Here is a 13,365-nt window from a genome sequence, read left to right as displayed (position 1 = left end):
GTTGTCACAAAAACAGCATTTCACACAAAGCCTAGTTACACAGAATGGTACAAGGTGACATGCAGAAGGCATTAAAATGTCTTTCACAGTGCCTTGGCGGTATGTGCTTCTTGATTTTCTATGTATCGCTCAAAATGAAGGATACCAAAATAACGGATTTTGCAATGAAGCTAAAATTCTCCACAATGTTGTACTAACATCTGTGAGTAATGCAACTATATGTGCTCATCTTGTTCCAGCAGAATGAAGAAGTGATACTTTCGTATGCATTTTGAGTATTCCCTGCATGCCAGGTATTAAATTTGCACATGTATTTTAAGTTTTTTTACCAAAAAACCCTTTTAATAATAATTGTATCCATTAACTAGAAAATAAAGCTGTACATACTGAAAACACGCTCCATGCATCTGCATATTTGTTTTTTTAAGACTCTTCTCTTTGTGAATGCTTATTATGGAGAAATAAACCGTATTATTGGGGGGGGTGTGTGTGTGTGTGTGGAAGCGGGAATCAGTGTCAGCTTCCCTTGGGTCTGCCTTTTTAGGAACAGCAAAGACAAAAGAGAAAACCTGTTCTATCTGCCTTGAAGGGATAAGACAAACAATAGGCTTAAATGGCAGCTTTCAAATCTCAAGGCTATAAAGATAATGAGAGACTCCCTCTGTTAGGACACAAGGTCCCAGTCCTGGAGACCTTCAGTGAACCAGTCACCAAACCCTGTAACCTATGTTTTAATTGTATTTATATTTTTCTCCAGTGATAGACAGTATCCCGCTTAATTACACAGCATTTACAAACTGCCAAGTTTTCAGAAGTAACACAAAGTAGTCTCTTGAGATAATGAGCTCTACTGCTGCTGGCCAAGCTGGATAGGGCTTTGAGCAACCTGGTCTAGTGGAAGGCATCCCTACCCATGGCAGGGGGATGGCATTTGATAACCTTTAAGGTTCCTTCCAACCCACACCATCCCATTAGGATTCTGTGACGCTTCCAGGTGCCCTGGATGTTCACTGTTCCATCAAGTCAACGACGTTCCTACAGCCCCAGCTGTCGGGAACATGCCGTTTCCGTGGTAAAACTTTAGGCCGGCCAGCAGCAATTCAGCGAGCCCGTGTTCTTTTAGATCTGTCCCATGTCTTGGAATCCCGCACCACACAGCCGTCCCGCTGGGCCCGCGGGCAGCGCCGGTGCGGCTCCCCAGCAGAAAGACCACTCTTAATTCTGCCCTTCCCCAAGAAACACGGGGTCACGCTTCCTGTTTCTAACGAGCCTCTCCCTGCCGCGGCCCAAGGCCACCCAGCCGAATTCCACCGGGAGCCCGCTCCGGAGGGGCGGGAGCCCCCGGAGCCGAGGCAGGCCCCGATGACGACTCACAGCAGACCCGCCCGCGCCTGACCGGAGCGCGGATCCTGCCCGCCGCCAGGCAAAGCCCTTTTCCCCGCAGCTCCCCGCAGGGCGGCACCCGGCCCGGCCGCCATCTCCGCGGCCCGCCGGGCTCCCCTCGCAGCTCACAGAACTGTACCCCAGAGAAGCGGCCCGACCGCCTCCCTCCCGGCAGCCACCGCGGGGCAGCCGCGCACTCCTCCCCGGCCTCATCGCGGGGCCCGCTGCGCCGGTGGCCCAGTCAGCAGCGCTCCGCCATGCGCGCACCGTCCCGCGGCGGCACGGCCGCTCCGCAGACGCGCAACAACCACGTCCCCGCAAACGCTTCCCGACCGCGCACGTTTCCACGCTCCCCCACCCGTCTCCCAGCCGCTTCTGCTTCCGGCCGCGCCCTTCCGCTCCCACAGTGCCCCGCGCCGAGCCATGGACCACAATGGTGAGGAGGGGAGAGGCTGGGAGACCCGTTTATACCCGCTCGCACCTGCGCCCGTTCCGCGCTGCCGGGCGGGGAGAGGCCGCCCGCGGGGCTGCCGAGCGGGGGGCGGTGCCAGGGTGGCGGCGGGATGCGGCCTGGCGACCGGTAACGTCGGCGGGACCCGGGTTTGCCGCGGTTCCCCGCGGCCCGCGCGGCGCGGCCTAGTCCGTCCCCGCAGCGCTGGGCTCGCGTCCCTCGCTCCCCCTGGGGAGGCGCGGCCTCCCCGCCTCCGCCCCCCTCCGTCCCCCCCCCCCAGCTGACGGGCCGCCAGCGCCCGGAGTGGCCCTCACCCGCGCCGGGGTGCGCTGCGGAGTGCGGCGGCGGTGGGCGCGGCGTCCGGCGCGGTCGGTGGCGGCTGCGCGAAGCGGGGCGGTGTGTTTGCAGCGCCCGCGCCTGTGGCTGCTCGGGGGTGGCGGCGGGGCCGGTGTGTGACCGGTGTGTGACCGGTGTGTTTGCCGAGATCCGTGCTTGTGCTCTGGAGAGGAAACGGGCATAAATACTTAAATTTGGCTTTGTTGCTTTGCCGGTTGGTGTGCTGGCGTCATCCGACAGATAGATGAGTGGGCATGGGGCTTTTGATAGGGTGTTTTGTGCTTTTTCTTTGTTCTCCGCAGCAAAGATTGCGTTATAAATTTACGAAGTGTAGTATTTGAGCTATATTGGCGATTAAGAAATACCTGGAACACGCAGGTAAAAGTTAAGAAAGGTTGCTGAGCGTAGCTGTTCAGGAGGCTGTTTCACCTCTAATTAGAGCATCTCTGAGTAGTCTTAGCAATTTTGGGATGGTTTTATTTTGCTGGGTTTTGGTTTGGTTTTGTTTTATTTTTTTCCTGAACTTAGTTCTGGTAGTTCTGCTCGCACAGACTGGAATTTATTATCCTTTCATGAAACATGAATGACTAATAAACTTGCTAGTTTGGATTAGTTGATCTGCTAACTCATGTAAATACCCGTGGCTTGCAAAGGCATATGGAACAAAGGCATCAGAACTTAATTGTTTCCTATTGACAGTTTAATGGACTAAATAATACACAAGTTTGGTTGTTTTTTTGGTGTTTTTTTGTGTGTGTGTGGGGGGGGTGTTTTTTGGTTTTGGGGTGGTTTTTTTTTTTTTAGATTTGTTTTAGTTATTCCAACTTGCAAATGGATTAAGGCTCTGCAGAGACTTTTTCTGGTCTGTGGTGGTGTGGTTTTGTGTATTCTGGTAGAAACTAGCATTTCCTAACAAGTGGAAAATACACAGCTTTAGCATCATTAACTCTGACATTCTAGTCCAGCAACCTCTGTGGAAGGCTGGTGGGAGAGCTGTCTTGGCTGGGTCACCTCTTTACCCAGCAGGACAGACTAAGCCAAGGCAACAGATGAACAGAAGTAAAACCGGGCTTCATTGCTTTTACCTTTTTGCATGTTGCCTTTTAGCATGAAACGTGTAAACCACAGTGCTGAGAGGAATAAATACATTTGATCGTCAGGGGGAATTGAGGTCTCTTGATTTTATGGTAAAGTGACTGTCAGGTCACAGTTCCAGTTTGAAACCTTGTTGCAGTTCCTAGTTCCCCAGGGTAGCTACTTAAGGCAATCCCTTTTCCCCTTTTTCTTGTTTCTCCTCCTACTTGTATTGTGTGGGATGGTTATAGGCTTTGGGGGACAGTAGTTTGTGAGGCATTGTGCAGAGTTACACTAATGGGGCCCTAATTTTAGTGTCCAGATGTTACAGTACTGTAATCCCCTGGGGCCTTGATCATTCCAGTGCTGTGTCAAGTGGAGCGCAGGGCTCATGATGTTACAGCTTGTGGTACATCCGTTCAAGGCTGAGCTTTGAAACAGCTGCCAGAATGGCATTTTCCATTTAAGTAACAGTGAGCTGGGTAGATTTGTGAAGGACAACTTTGTTTTTGCGTGGATGAGATGCTATGCAGTGGTTGAAGGTGGACTCACTGGAAGCTGAGGGAGTTGTACTGCCTTCATTGGTATTGCTTATTGCAATACCCCCCTTTCGATTATCTCTCAGAGCATTGTATCTACTGATGCATGTGTCAGGCTACTTTTTGCTTCCTTTGCCTGGTATTCAGACTTAAGTCTGGTTAAAGAGAGTTCTGTGTATAGTGGAGAACAATAATGTTCAGTTTAGCAATGGTACTCATATGTATTCTTAAGTATTGATATTTTTGTGATGCTTTATGCTAAACTTGTAAGTGATATGTCAAGATGGTGAGTTAATAAAGAAACTAGTTTCCTTCCAGTTTTAATAAAGAATTTACATAAGTTGTAAAAATTACCTTTTCTCATAAGAAATTCTGTGTTGTCAAGGTTGTACAAAGAATTGACTCTTCAGTACTATTTATGCTGTGACAGAAGCTATACAATTAATGTTTGGGGTTATTTCATTTTGTGGAGGAATGACAGGCTTGCTAACTTTTTAAAATAGCTTTATTTTTATAACTAGATTTCCTAAAATCTAGTTTTCCCCAATGCAGGTTTTTTTGTCTTCTAGAAGAAATTGTGTGTGAAGATACTTATTTTGTAGTGGTTAAACTTTGATATGCTGTATGAGTCTTAAACAAGCTTTAAAAGTTATTTTTCTTAAAACCCTTCTGGAAACTATTAGATAACTAAAAAAATACATAACTTTTTTTTCCCCCTTTCATAGACAATGATTTGCAAGGAACAAATAGTTCAGGATCATTGGGTGGTCTTGATGTTCGTAGAAGAATCCCTATAAAGCTTATCTCAAAACAGACCAATAAAACCAAACCTGCACCTCGAACTCCAAGAAATATGAACAGGATGCCTTCGAAGACACAAGCTGGTGATGAAGGTAAATTGATATAAATACTAGCCCTGTAGGGGAGCATATTGTTCTGCAGCATTGTTCAAGACCGTATTCAGTCCTGAAGACTTGGAGTCCAAGGTTCTAAGTGCAAACAAATTTAAAATTCCTGGGTGCTGTTGTGCTATAAGGATTACATGGTGCACACTCCCAAAACAGTCTGTTGTAGTGTTTTGACTGTACCTTTCTGTAGAATGGGCCCTGCAGACTGGAAGTGCATTTCTTGATGGTTTCAGTATAGAATGATACATGCTTTTAGTAGCAGCTGGTGTCAGTTAGGAAAGCATGGCGGTTGGCTCGTGTCTTTCTTTTCTTTCTTCTTTTCACAGAAGAATTTGAATATAACAAAGAGGAGCGATACGAATGCAAAGGCGGTGAAATGTTTGGCAGTCAAAGGAGATTCCCTGGACCCATCTTTTGGGACTATAAGGTAAAGTCATGGGTGGGAAGTCATGAATCTTTGTGAATCATTCCAAGCTGTAGATAGTTCTGGTAGATACCTTCTTAAGTAAAAGTGCTTCCCTTATTTTTGACTGACTGATTAAAAATACGTACTCTGCTTTCTCACATTTCTTGCTTCCTTCTCAACTAATTCAGAAATAGTGAGTGTGTTGATGATAATTGAAATGAGAAACTTTGAGTGATGTTGGTTTTTTGTTTTCCCACTCCCTTCTCTATCCTATCAGATAAACTTGCTGGGGGAAAAGGATGATACACCTGTCCATTTTTGTGATAAGTGTGGATTGCCCATCAAAATGTATGGACGCATGGTGAGTGAAACTTATAAGTGCAAGATGCAGTCATGGCTTCCCTTTAGGTAAAATTAGTTTTTACTGTGTTTCTGTGAAGCCTTTAGAAGTTACTGTTTATTCAGACACCTGCTGAAATCAGCAGAATATCAGGATGGAAGCGGTGGCCTTCGTTGCTGACGTGTTTAGGTTTTTTTCCATTTGGCTGATATCACTTCACCCCCTGATGTAATAAAGTAAGATTGAAAATGTTAATCAAAAAAATCAGAACATCAACAAAAAACCCCTTCAAATTCATTGGGTTTTGACCTTACACCACTTAGCTTTAAAAGGAAGCTGTTTAAGAGTCACAGTGATGTTAGAAAACAGTTTGCTTATATGTCCCTTTTAAGTTAGTGTGTCAGAATCCCTGAGATTAAATTAGATTTCTAAGTGTGATGTAACAGGCTTCAGGATCTGGCTTAATGACAGTTAATGCTTTTAAAACTTTTCTTCCTTGCCAGCAAGAGAAATGTAATTAGATTTCATATGCAGCTTCTGTGAATGTTCTTGCTGGTATTATTGCAAAACCTAAATTTTTGCCTGTATTTTTTTGCCAACATTAAAAAACCCAAACAAACCTACCCCAAAAAAACCCGAACTCAACACAAACTGTTTTAGAGAGCTTCTATGCAAAGATGGTGTAAACTGCCAACTGTGTGTTCATGGGCTGCGCTTGTTCACCTTATAGGGAACTTAGTTACTTTTATTATTAGCTACCTTTATTGTTGTTATTATTATTTTGTACCATAGGAAGGAACTGTATTCTGCAGAATGACACAGATATTTATATACAGATAAAAAACAGGAAAAAAAAAACAGAGCTGTTTCTTTGTCTCTAGATACCTTGCAAGCATGTTTTCTGCTATGACTGTGCTATACTACATGAGAAAAAGGGAGACAAGATGTGTCCAGGGTAAGTTATCTCTAGACTTGTTATTAAAGGAAATGTAGGAAAGTAACTTAAATACCTTATTTTAGATACTGTGTTAGCAGTTATTTATGCAATTATTTGTGTAGTTTTTTAGCAGAGGCAGAAGAATACTCTCTACTACATCAGTTGATTATAGTTTCATATCTTATATTTTGAGATTTCAAGAGATCAGCATTTACTGTTTAAGTATCTGGGTAGATAACTTGTTATAACTCTAATTTGAAAAGGAATGAACAGCAGTTTAATTTACTTAGTGAGAGTGACTCTAGGTAAGTCTTAATGCACAGAGGGAATTTGAGAGAGTGAAGTTATCTATAAGTTTCCACCTCATGAAATTTTAATGGTCTTTCATAGTTGTGTTTGGAAGCTTAAAACCAAGATGAACTTCAAAATCAATGAAATGTTTCTTTCTTTGCTATGGTGGGGAAGAAGTTGTCTGTTCTGATTTGCATAATTAGGGTAAACTAGTTGACTTAACAAAAAAATACTGCAGATAGAGCTCTCTATGATGATTCTAAACGAATATTCTCTTACGATTTAGCTGTAATGAACCAGTGCAGCGAATCGAGCAGTGTGTACGAGGGTCTCTCTTCATGTGTAGCATTGTTCAAGGGTGCAAGAGAACTTACCTGTCACAGAGGGACTTACAAGCTCACATCAACCACCGCCATATGAGAGCTGGGAAGCCTGTTAGTCGGCCTCCAATTGAACCTGTACATCCTCCTATTGCCCCACCGCCTGCCGAAATTCCTGAGCGGTTCATAATGCCACCTGAGAAACATCATATGAGCCACATTCCGCCAAAGCAGCACATCATGATGCCACCACCTCCTTTACAGCATGTGCCACATGAGCATTACAACCAGCCACATGAAGACATTCGTGCACCTCCTGCAGAGATGGCAATGGCTCCACCACCACCTCGCCCAGTCAGTCAGGACACCTTCCGCATCTCCACGAGAAAACACAGCAACTTAATCACTGTCCCTATTCAGGATGATTCCAGTTCAGGTGCTCGAGAACCACCTCCACCAGCCCCTGCACCTGCTCATCATCATCCTGAGTACCAGGGTCAACCAGTGGTATCTCACCCTCATCATATTATGCCTCCACAGCAGCATTATGCACCACCCCCACCACCACCTCCACCAATAAGCCATCCACTGCAGCACCCTCCCCAGGCAGCAGGGACTCCTCACATGGTGTATAGCCAAGCTCCTCCACCACCAATGACCTCTGCTCCTCCTCCTATTACCCCACCACCTGGACATATAATTGCCCAGATGCCACCATATATGAATCATCCTCCTCCAGGACCTCCCCCTCCTCAGCATGGAGGCCCACCCGTAAATGTAAATGCACCCCCTCCCCATCACTATAATCCAAACTCTTTGCCGCAGTTCAGTGAAGATCAAGGAACTCTTAGTCCCCCTTTCACACAGCCTGGGGGAATGAGTCCAGGGATATGGCCAGCTCCAAGGGGGCCACCTCCACCTCCAAGGATGCAAGGGCCTCCTGCTCAGGCCCCGCTTCCTGGACCACACCACCCTGATCAAGCCAGATATAGACCCTATTACCAATGATACAAGCAACTATATGAATAGAGAGTGCTATGAAGAGGATAAAATTATATACAACAGCCTTTTAATTGTTTTGGGGTTATTTTGTTGTGTGTTTTTTTTAAATACTGTCATTTTGACTGTAGGACATTTTGGGGTTTGAATCTTAAACGAATTTTAAGCCTTGGCTGTAGGACTCTGACTTCAAATACTCTGTAGTACTAAAATAAGTGGCTTAGTAAACCACGGTTGCATTTTAACAGAACTTCTGTCTCTAGTGTGGCTAAATTGTCCTAAGATGAACACTTGTAATATTATTTCCTGGAGAAAATGAACATGTGTTGTACCATTCTGAATATTGTTTTTGTTAAATCCAGTGTTTAGTTTCACTTGTGATACATTTTTGTTAACCTGTGTACAATAATTAAATTGAAACATGATTGTAAAAGTGGTGGGTTTTTATATGAAATTAACACAGACATAGTTCTGGGCCACCATTTCAGCACTAATACTTTCCAAATGGGCAGTGTAATGAAATACTAAGGGAACTTAAATATTTCTCCTACTAACAGTTACCATTACTTGCAACAAATTTAGGCTATAACCAGGCATGCAGAATACCGCATTTCAGTTTTTTTCTTTCGTCTTTTTTTTTTTTTCTTTAAATTCATGCAGCAAGATAAGTTGTTCAGAGATACAACTTTGGGGATGACATAAAGCCATGTGGGGCTTATTGTGGGGTTTAGTGGGGATTTTTAATTTGGGTTTTGGCTTTATGGAGTTCTTGTTTTAAAGCTAGTTTCGATTTGAAAGGTTCTGTTTACATGTATGCTGTTCACTAGCGTTGAATTCAAACTTGTGTTTGCCTATGGCTATGTTTGTGCAGAAGTGGCTGTGAATTGGCTTGCCATGTCTGTGAGAAACAGATTATTTTAGGTAGGGAAGTGGTGTTTGCCTCTGTCACTTTATATAATATGTACAGCAGGAAAACTTCCCATTTGGATAACCTGGAAGAAGTGGTCTAAAAACCCATATGTAGATACAAAGAAATAAAAAGCTACACATCCTTCATCTGTTTCGATTTTGTGATAAAGATTTAACTGAACAGACAAGAGTTAGGTGTCTGGGTTTTCTTTTGTCAAAAAGTAGCAGTGTGAACAGGCCCTCGGGTCTCCTTTGGCCCAAAATTCATGTTTTATAGAGAGAAATGCAATAAATGACAATGCTCTTTTTTTTTTTTAGTGCAGCTGATAGGAGAACCAGCCTGTAAGATGCCAGCACAGTCTGTCATTTGGAGAGCTTATCTTTGCATTTTTAATCCATGTTAGTGCTGAACCTTTGTCTTTTCAAAACGCTGCATTTCTAGCAGTGGTGCTTTTAGGTGGAGAAATCTGTTGGGTTTCAGGGTGGGGTTTTTTTTTTTGCACAGGTTTGTAATTCCCTGCTGTTCTTGAGTAATCTGAACCATCTTAAAGCCTCAGTGTTACCATTTATTTTGTAAACGTCTTTCCCTGCCTTATAAGTGGTAAATTTATGAAGCTTGGCAGTGCAACACGCCAAATGTTGTGATTTTATGTATAAACTGCCTGGTTTTAGTTACCAGAGCAAGGGCTCTTCAAATTTGCTCTGTTGTTGATTGCCATGGATTTCCTTGTGACCAAGGGACAATCTTTTAGTCTACCTTTCAAATAAACACTTCTTTAGAGATGGGCAAATAAATTCTGGGATATACAAATAAATTCTGGGACATACAAATGGCTGGGAATTGTCACCTGATGAGAAGCCTGCTTAGCTGTAATACGCTTCTTCGAAGGAAGAGTTGTTTGGTTTGCTTTCTCTGAAAACTAAGTTATTTGTTTAAAAAATAAAGCACACTGGTAAAGAAAAAGGCTGGCTGTGGTAGTGTGCTGTGCTACTGGCTTGGCTGAAAATCTATTTCAGTATGTATGAAGGTGAAAAAGACTGTGGGTGTTATTTTGTTTCGGTAACTTAAGAATAAGCACATGAGGAACTTTAAAGGGGACCCCCTTCTGTCACTGTTAAATTGCTCGGCAGGACGTAGGCACGTTTATATTACACCATATAACTTCATGGGGGAAGAAATACACGTGTGAATAATATTCTTTGACTGCAAAGGCAGACTTAGGTCTGACATACCTGATTTAAGCAGCCTTACTGATGGTTCCAGGCTTTGTTGTGTTCAGGCTGAGAAGGTAACACATGGGGGTTTATGCGGGTACGATGTGGCAGGCTTTTGTGCAGGGAGTTACATCGACCTGCGCAGGGCACTCTGTGTTGGGATGTAAGACATTCTGCAGTGGGCTATTACCTGTTCAGTTGCAGGTGATGAGGAAATACTGTCATGCTTGTCTTTTAGAAATCAGATTGAACGCTTGTGTTACGTATCCAGTCAGTTGTGAAGGTTTCAAACAGAATTCTGGGTCCAAAGCTATTCTTGAAGTTCTTGATAAAGAGCTTATCTGAAAATGCTGAGGCAGTTGAATTAATTGAGGGAAAACAGCAGCTTTGCTCTTATCAAAAAGCACAGAACAAAATATATCACTGTAGAGAATGTACGAGAGTTTTTTTTCTCTTTATATTTGAGGCAAAGGTATGTTATACTGACTGTGATGTACTGTGCAAAAAATCAGTGGGATCCCTTGAATTGTTTAGTGATAACTTTGTGATAGAGGGCTTGGTGAAAAGTCATCTCAGGTAGTCAGGATTGGATCAAGTTTGTGTGTCCTGCTTTTGTAGGAAGACCTAAATCCTTTTTTTCTTTCATTTATTAAGTCTGAAGCATCCAGGGGTAATGAAGGGGACTGTTGATGCTTTCATAGTTCCGAAGTCAAAAAATGTTCATGTCGCTTGAAACCTTATGTTAACATTTAATTTATGGGGCTTGGGGTGTGTTTTGGTTTATGATTTGTCGTTGCTTTTGACTTGAAGGCTTTTTTACCTCAGTCAGTTAGTTGGGGTTTTTTTGCAAAATACCTGATTTTGGTGTGAAGTTCAGAAATTCATATATTGTATTTAACTGTGTGATTGACAGTCTTAGAAATGGAGAGATGTACTTGCAAGTTCTTTGGATTCCTACTTACATCTTCCTGTAAAGACAAACATTTGAATTGATTTCTGTTTATTGTAAATGAATACCCCTGTCTGTGGCAATGGTCTCCCTCCCAAGGCATAGCTGAGGAGATCTCAAGTTTTAAAGTTAACTCCTGACTGTATTTAGATATGTCAGCCACTGTAGGTTCCTCCAGTAATGTCACATAAAGGAATGAAAAGGAGTTTGATGTCCACCGTGTCATGAATGAAAGGGCACCGGGAGATAGCTTGAAAACATCTATGATTTAGATGCTTCTCTCATTATCTTCAATTCTGTCTGTAACGTTGCTTAAAGGATGGCCTGAAACCATGCGTGCTTTACCACAAGCAGGCTAATTGTGTGAACATGCATTTTATTTTTGTTCGGTTGGTTTTTAATGTGGTTGACATGAAGATTGGTGACACAGATGTGGTAAGTGATATTTTCTTGTGCCTCTTCACAAAGGAAAATGAAGGATGTGAATTATTTTTTCAAAATCTGATCCAAGGAATGAGACAGCCGTACTGCCTGGAGTTCCCACTCCTTTTCACCCACTGCTCTCAAAGGAGTGACAAATGCTGTTTCTTAAAAACTAAAGTGGGAGTAACTCGTATTCATTCCATGTCGGAGTCTGCACACACGGCAAGGGAGAAAAACTGCCTAACTACCTCCTGTCTTATGGGAGACAAATGTTCCTGAAAGCACACTTGTGGATATGCTTTCTCTGTAGGTGGACTCCGAACAGACCTCTCTGTTCTTAAACTGTTTTCTGCTCTGTAAAACTGGTGTCTGATTGCGAGTTATTTCTCTCTGCCTGCATTGATGTGTTGCTGACAGAAGGTGCTGCCAAGCTTGAGAACCTGGAGGAGCAGTGGATTGCAGCTGCAACCTAATACTGAATGTGAGGGAAGTAAGTTTGAACTTTTCCTGTTTGTATATATGACGCTACAGAGTGCAGTGCAGCAGAAAAATGCGCAAGGTTTATGTATTTTCACCCTGACTACATTTAAAAGAAATGTCAGTGTTGTAGAAGTTGTATTCCTTTTTTTATTTCATGTAGCAACTGTTAAATCATCTTTATGTAGTAATGCTGCCTTCCTAACTGTGAGGTTCTTCACTGTGTTCAGGTATGTTATATTTACACTGATGTTTTGTACTGACCAGTTTGTGAACTGAGCTAGCTGCCTTAGTTTGGACAATGTGAGTGGGAAGGATGAATATTAAAGTTCCTTTTGGTCCTGCCTTAGCCATAAGACAGGTTTTAGCAACTTTTCCTGCTCTGAATTGTATCCCCTTGTTCTCTTTCAATATGGTGCATCAATTTGTTCGTTTTTTTTAATTGTTTTCAGTTTTGACACAGTTCATGAGTACAAGAGTTTAAAAGATTTAAAAATCCAACATACATTGGGAAATTTGTGGATGGAATAGCAGCCGGAAGCTGGTAAATCTTGAACCTTTAGTAATTCATTTTGATAATACAATGCAAGTGATTCTGGAGTGCTGGTAGGAGCGGTTGTAATGCAATTCTGTTAATGGAAAGAGTGATAATACGTGCAAACAGGCAGGAGTGTTCTCATTTTTATGTAGTAATGTTTCACAAAAGAGCTTCATCTTAACTGCTTACAAACACAATGATGTCAAATAGCTGTGAGTGTGTGTCACTCGACACATGATGAGTTTTCTTCATTTTACTTGTGAAAGCCAATGCTGGAGTGTAGCTCCAAGATAATTTCTGGATCAGGTGAACTTTCAGGCATTTTCTTAGCAAGCAGAAGGGATCACAAGTGTAGAGTGAGAAAGAAAGCTGTCCACCCTCAGCACAGGAGTGAGGAGTAGAGAACTGTGAGCGACATTTCAGTGAAGTACTTAAAGATACATTTTCTTTAATAGAAGCTTAGTTTAAAATTGAAAAACCAGGTTTGCATGTCACAATCCTCACTCCATTGGGCCCAAGACCTTGAACAGCTGAATCGCTTCGAATTTATTTTTCTCTATCACACAGGCAATCTCTTCTGCACCGCCAAATGAAAGCCAGGTTTGAGAGTAGGCTTGACCATGGGCTTCTGTGTTGTCCATCCCTCTTGCTGGCTGTAAAATGCCTGTTACTTAGTTACCAAGCATCTGTGCAGTGCTGAGGAGAGATAGGCTCAGGATATGTGATGATGTATTAACACCATACCCATCTGCCCTCCAAAAAGAAAATGGGTATGAAATTTGCCTTTTAGCTTATTTTTGAGTAAAACATTTGAAAAGTGGTAATGGTATTGCTCTAACTAAGCAGCAACAGTGCCCAGTGAAGGACGAG

At 42.9% G+C, this 13,365-nt stretch overlaps 1 protein-coding gene across 2 annotated transcripts; it reads left to right on the top strand.

Moving 5' to 3' along the window:
- The first annotated feature begins 1,609 nt into the window (after positions 1–1,609).
- Positions 1,610–9,038, top strand: CBLL1 (Cbl proto-oncogene like 1). 2 transcript variants are annotated; one of them, XM_065665894.1, is made up of 6 exons: positions 1,610–1,819; positions 4,509–4,676; positions 5,018–5,118; positions 5,375–5,458; positions 6,319–6,392; positions 6,952–9,038. In XM_065665894.1, exons 1-6 carry the CDS (start codon positions 1,807–1,809, stop codon positions 7,991–7,993), a joined length of 1,482 nt encoding a protein of 493 aa, XP_065521966.1. In that variant the 5' UTR covers positions 1,610–1,806; the 3' UTR covers positions 7,994–9,038. The 2 variants fall into 2 exon arrangements, with proteins under 2 accessions (XP_065521966.1, XP_065521976.1); XM_065665904.1 differs by having other exon boundaries at positions 1,611–1,819; positions 5,021–5,118.
- The last annotated feature ends 4,327 nt before the right edge of the window (positions 9,039–13,365 follow it).

The sequence above is a fragment of the Lathamus discolor genome, chromosome 1 (genome assembly GCF_037157495.1).
Source record: "Lathamus discolor isolate bLatDis1 chromosome 1, bLatDis1.hap1, whole genome shotgun sequence".
Classification (NCBI taxonomy): Eukaryota; Metazoa; Chordata; class Aves; order Psittaciformes; family Psittacidae; genus Lathamus; species Lathamus discolor.
Note: the sequence above shows the minus strand (reverse complement) of the source record. Positions and strands in the feature narration are given on the sequence as shown.

Excerpts from the sequence above, each read along its gene's own strand:
- CBLL1 (XM_065665894.1), top strand. Across the intron at positions 5,119-5,374 it reads CCATCTTTTGGGACTATAAG|ATAAACTTGCTGGGGGAAAA; the intron begins GTAAAGTCATGG and ends CTATCCTATCAG. Across the intron at positions 5,459-6,318 it reads TCAAAATGTATGGACGCATG|ATACCTTGCAAGCATGTTTT; the intron begins GTGAGTGAAACT and ends CTTTGTCTCTAG.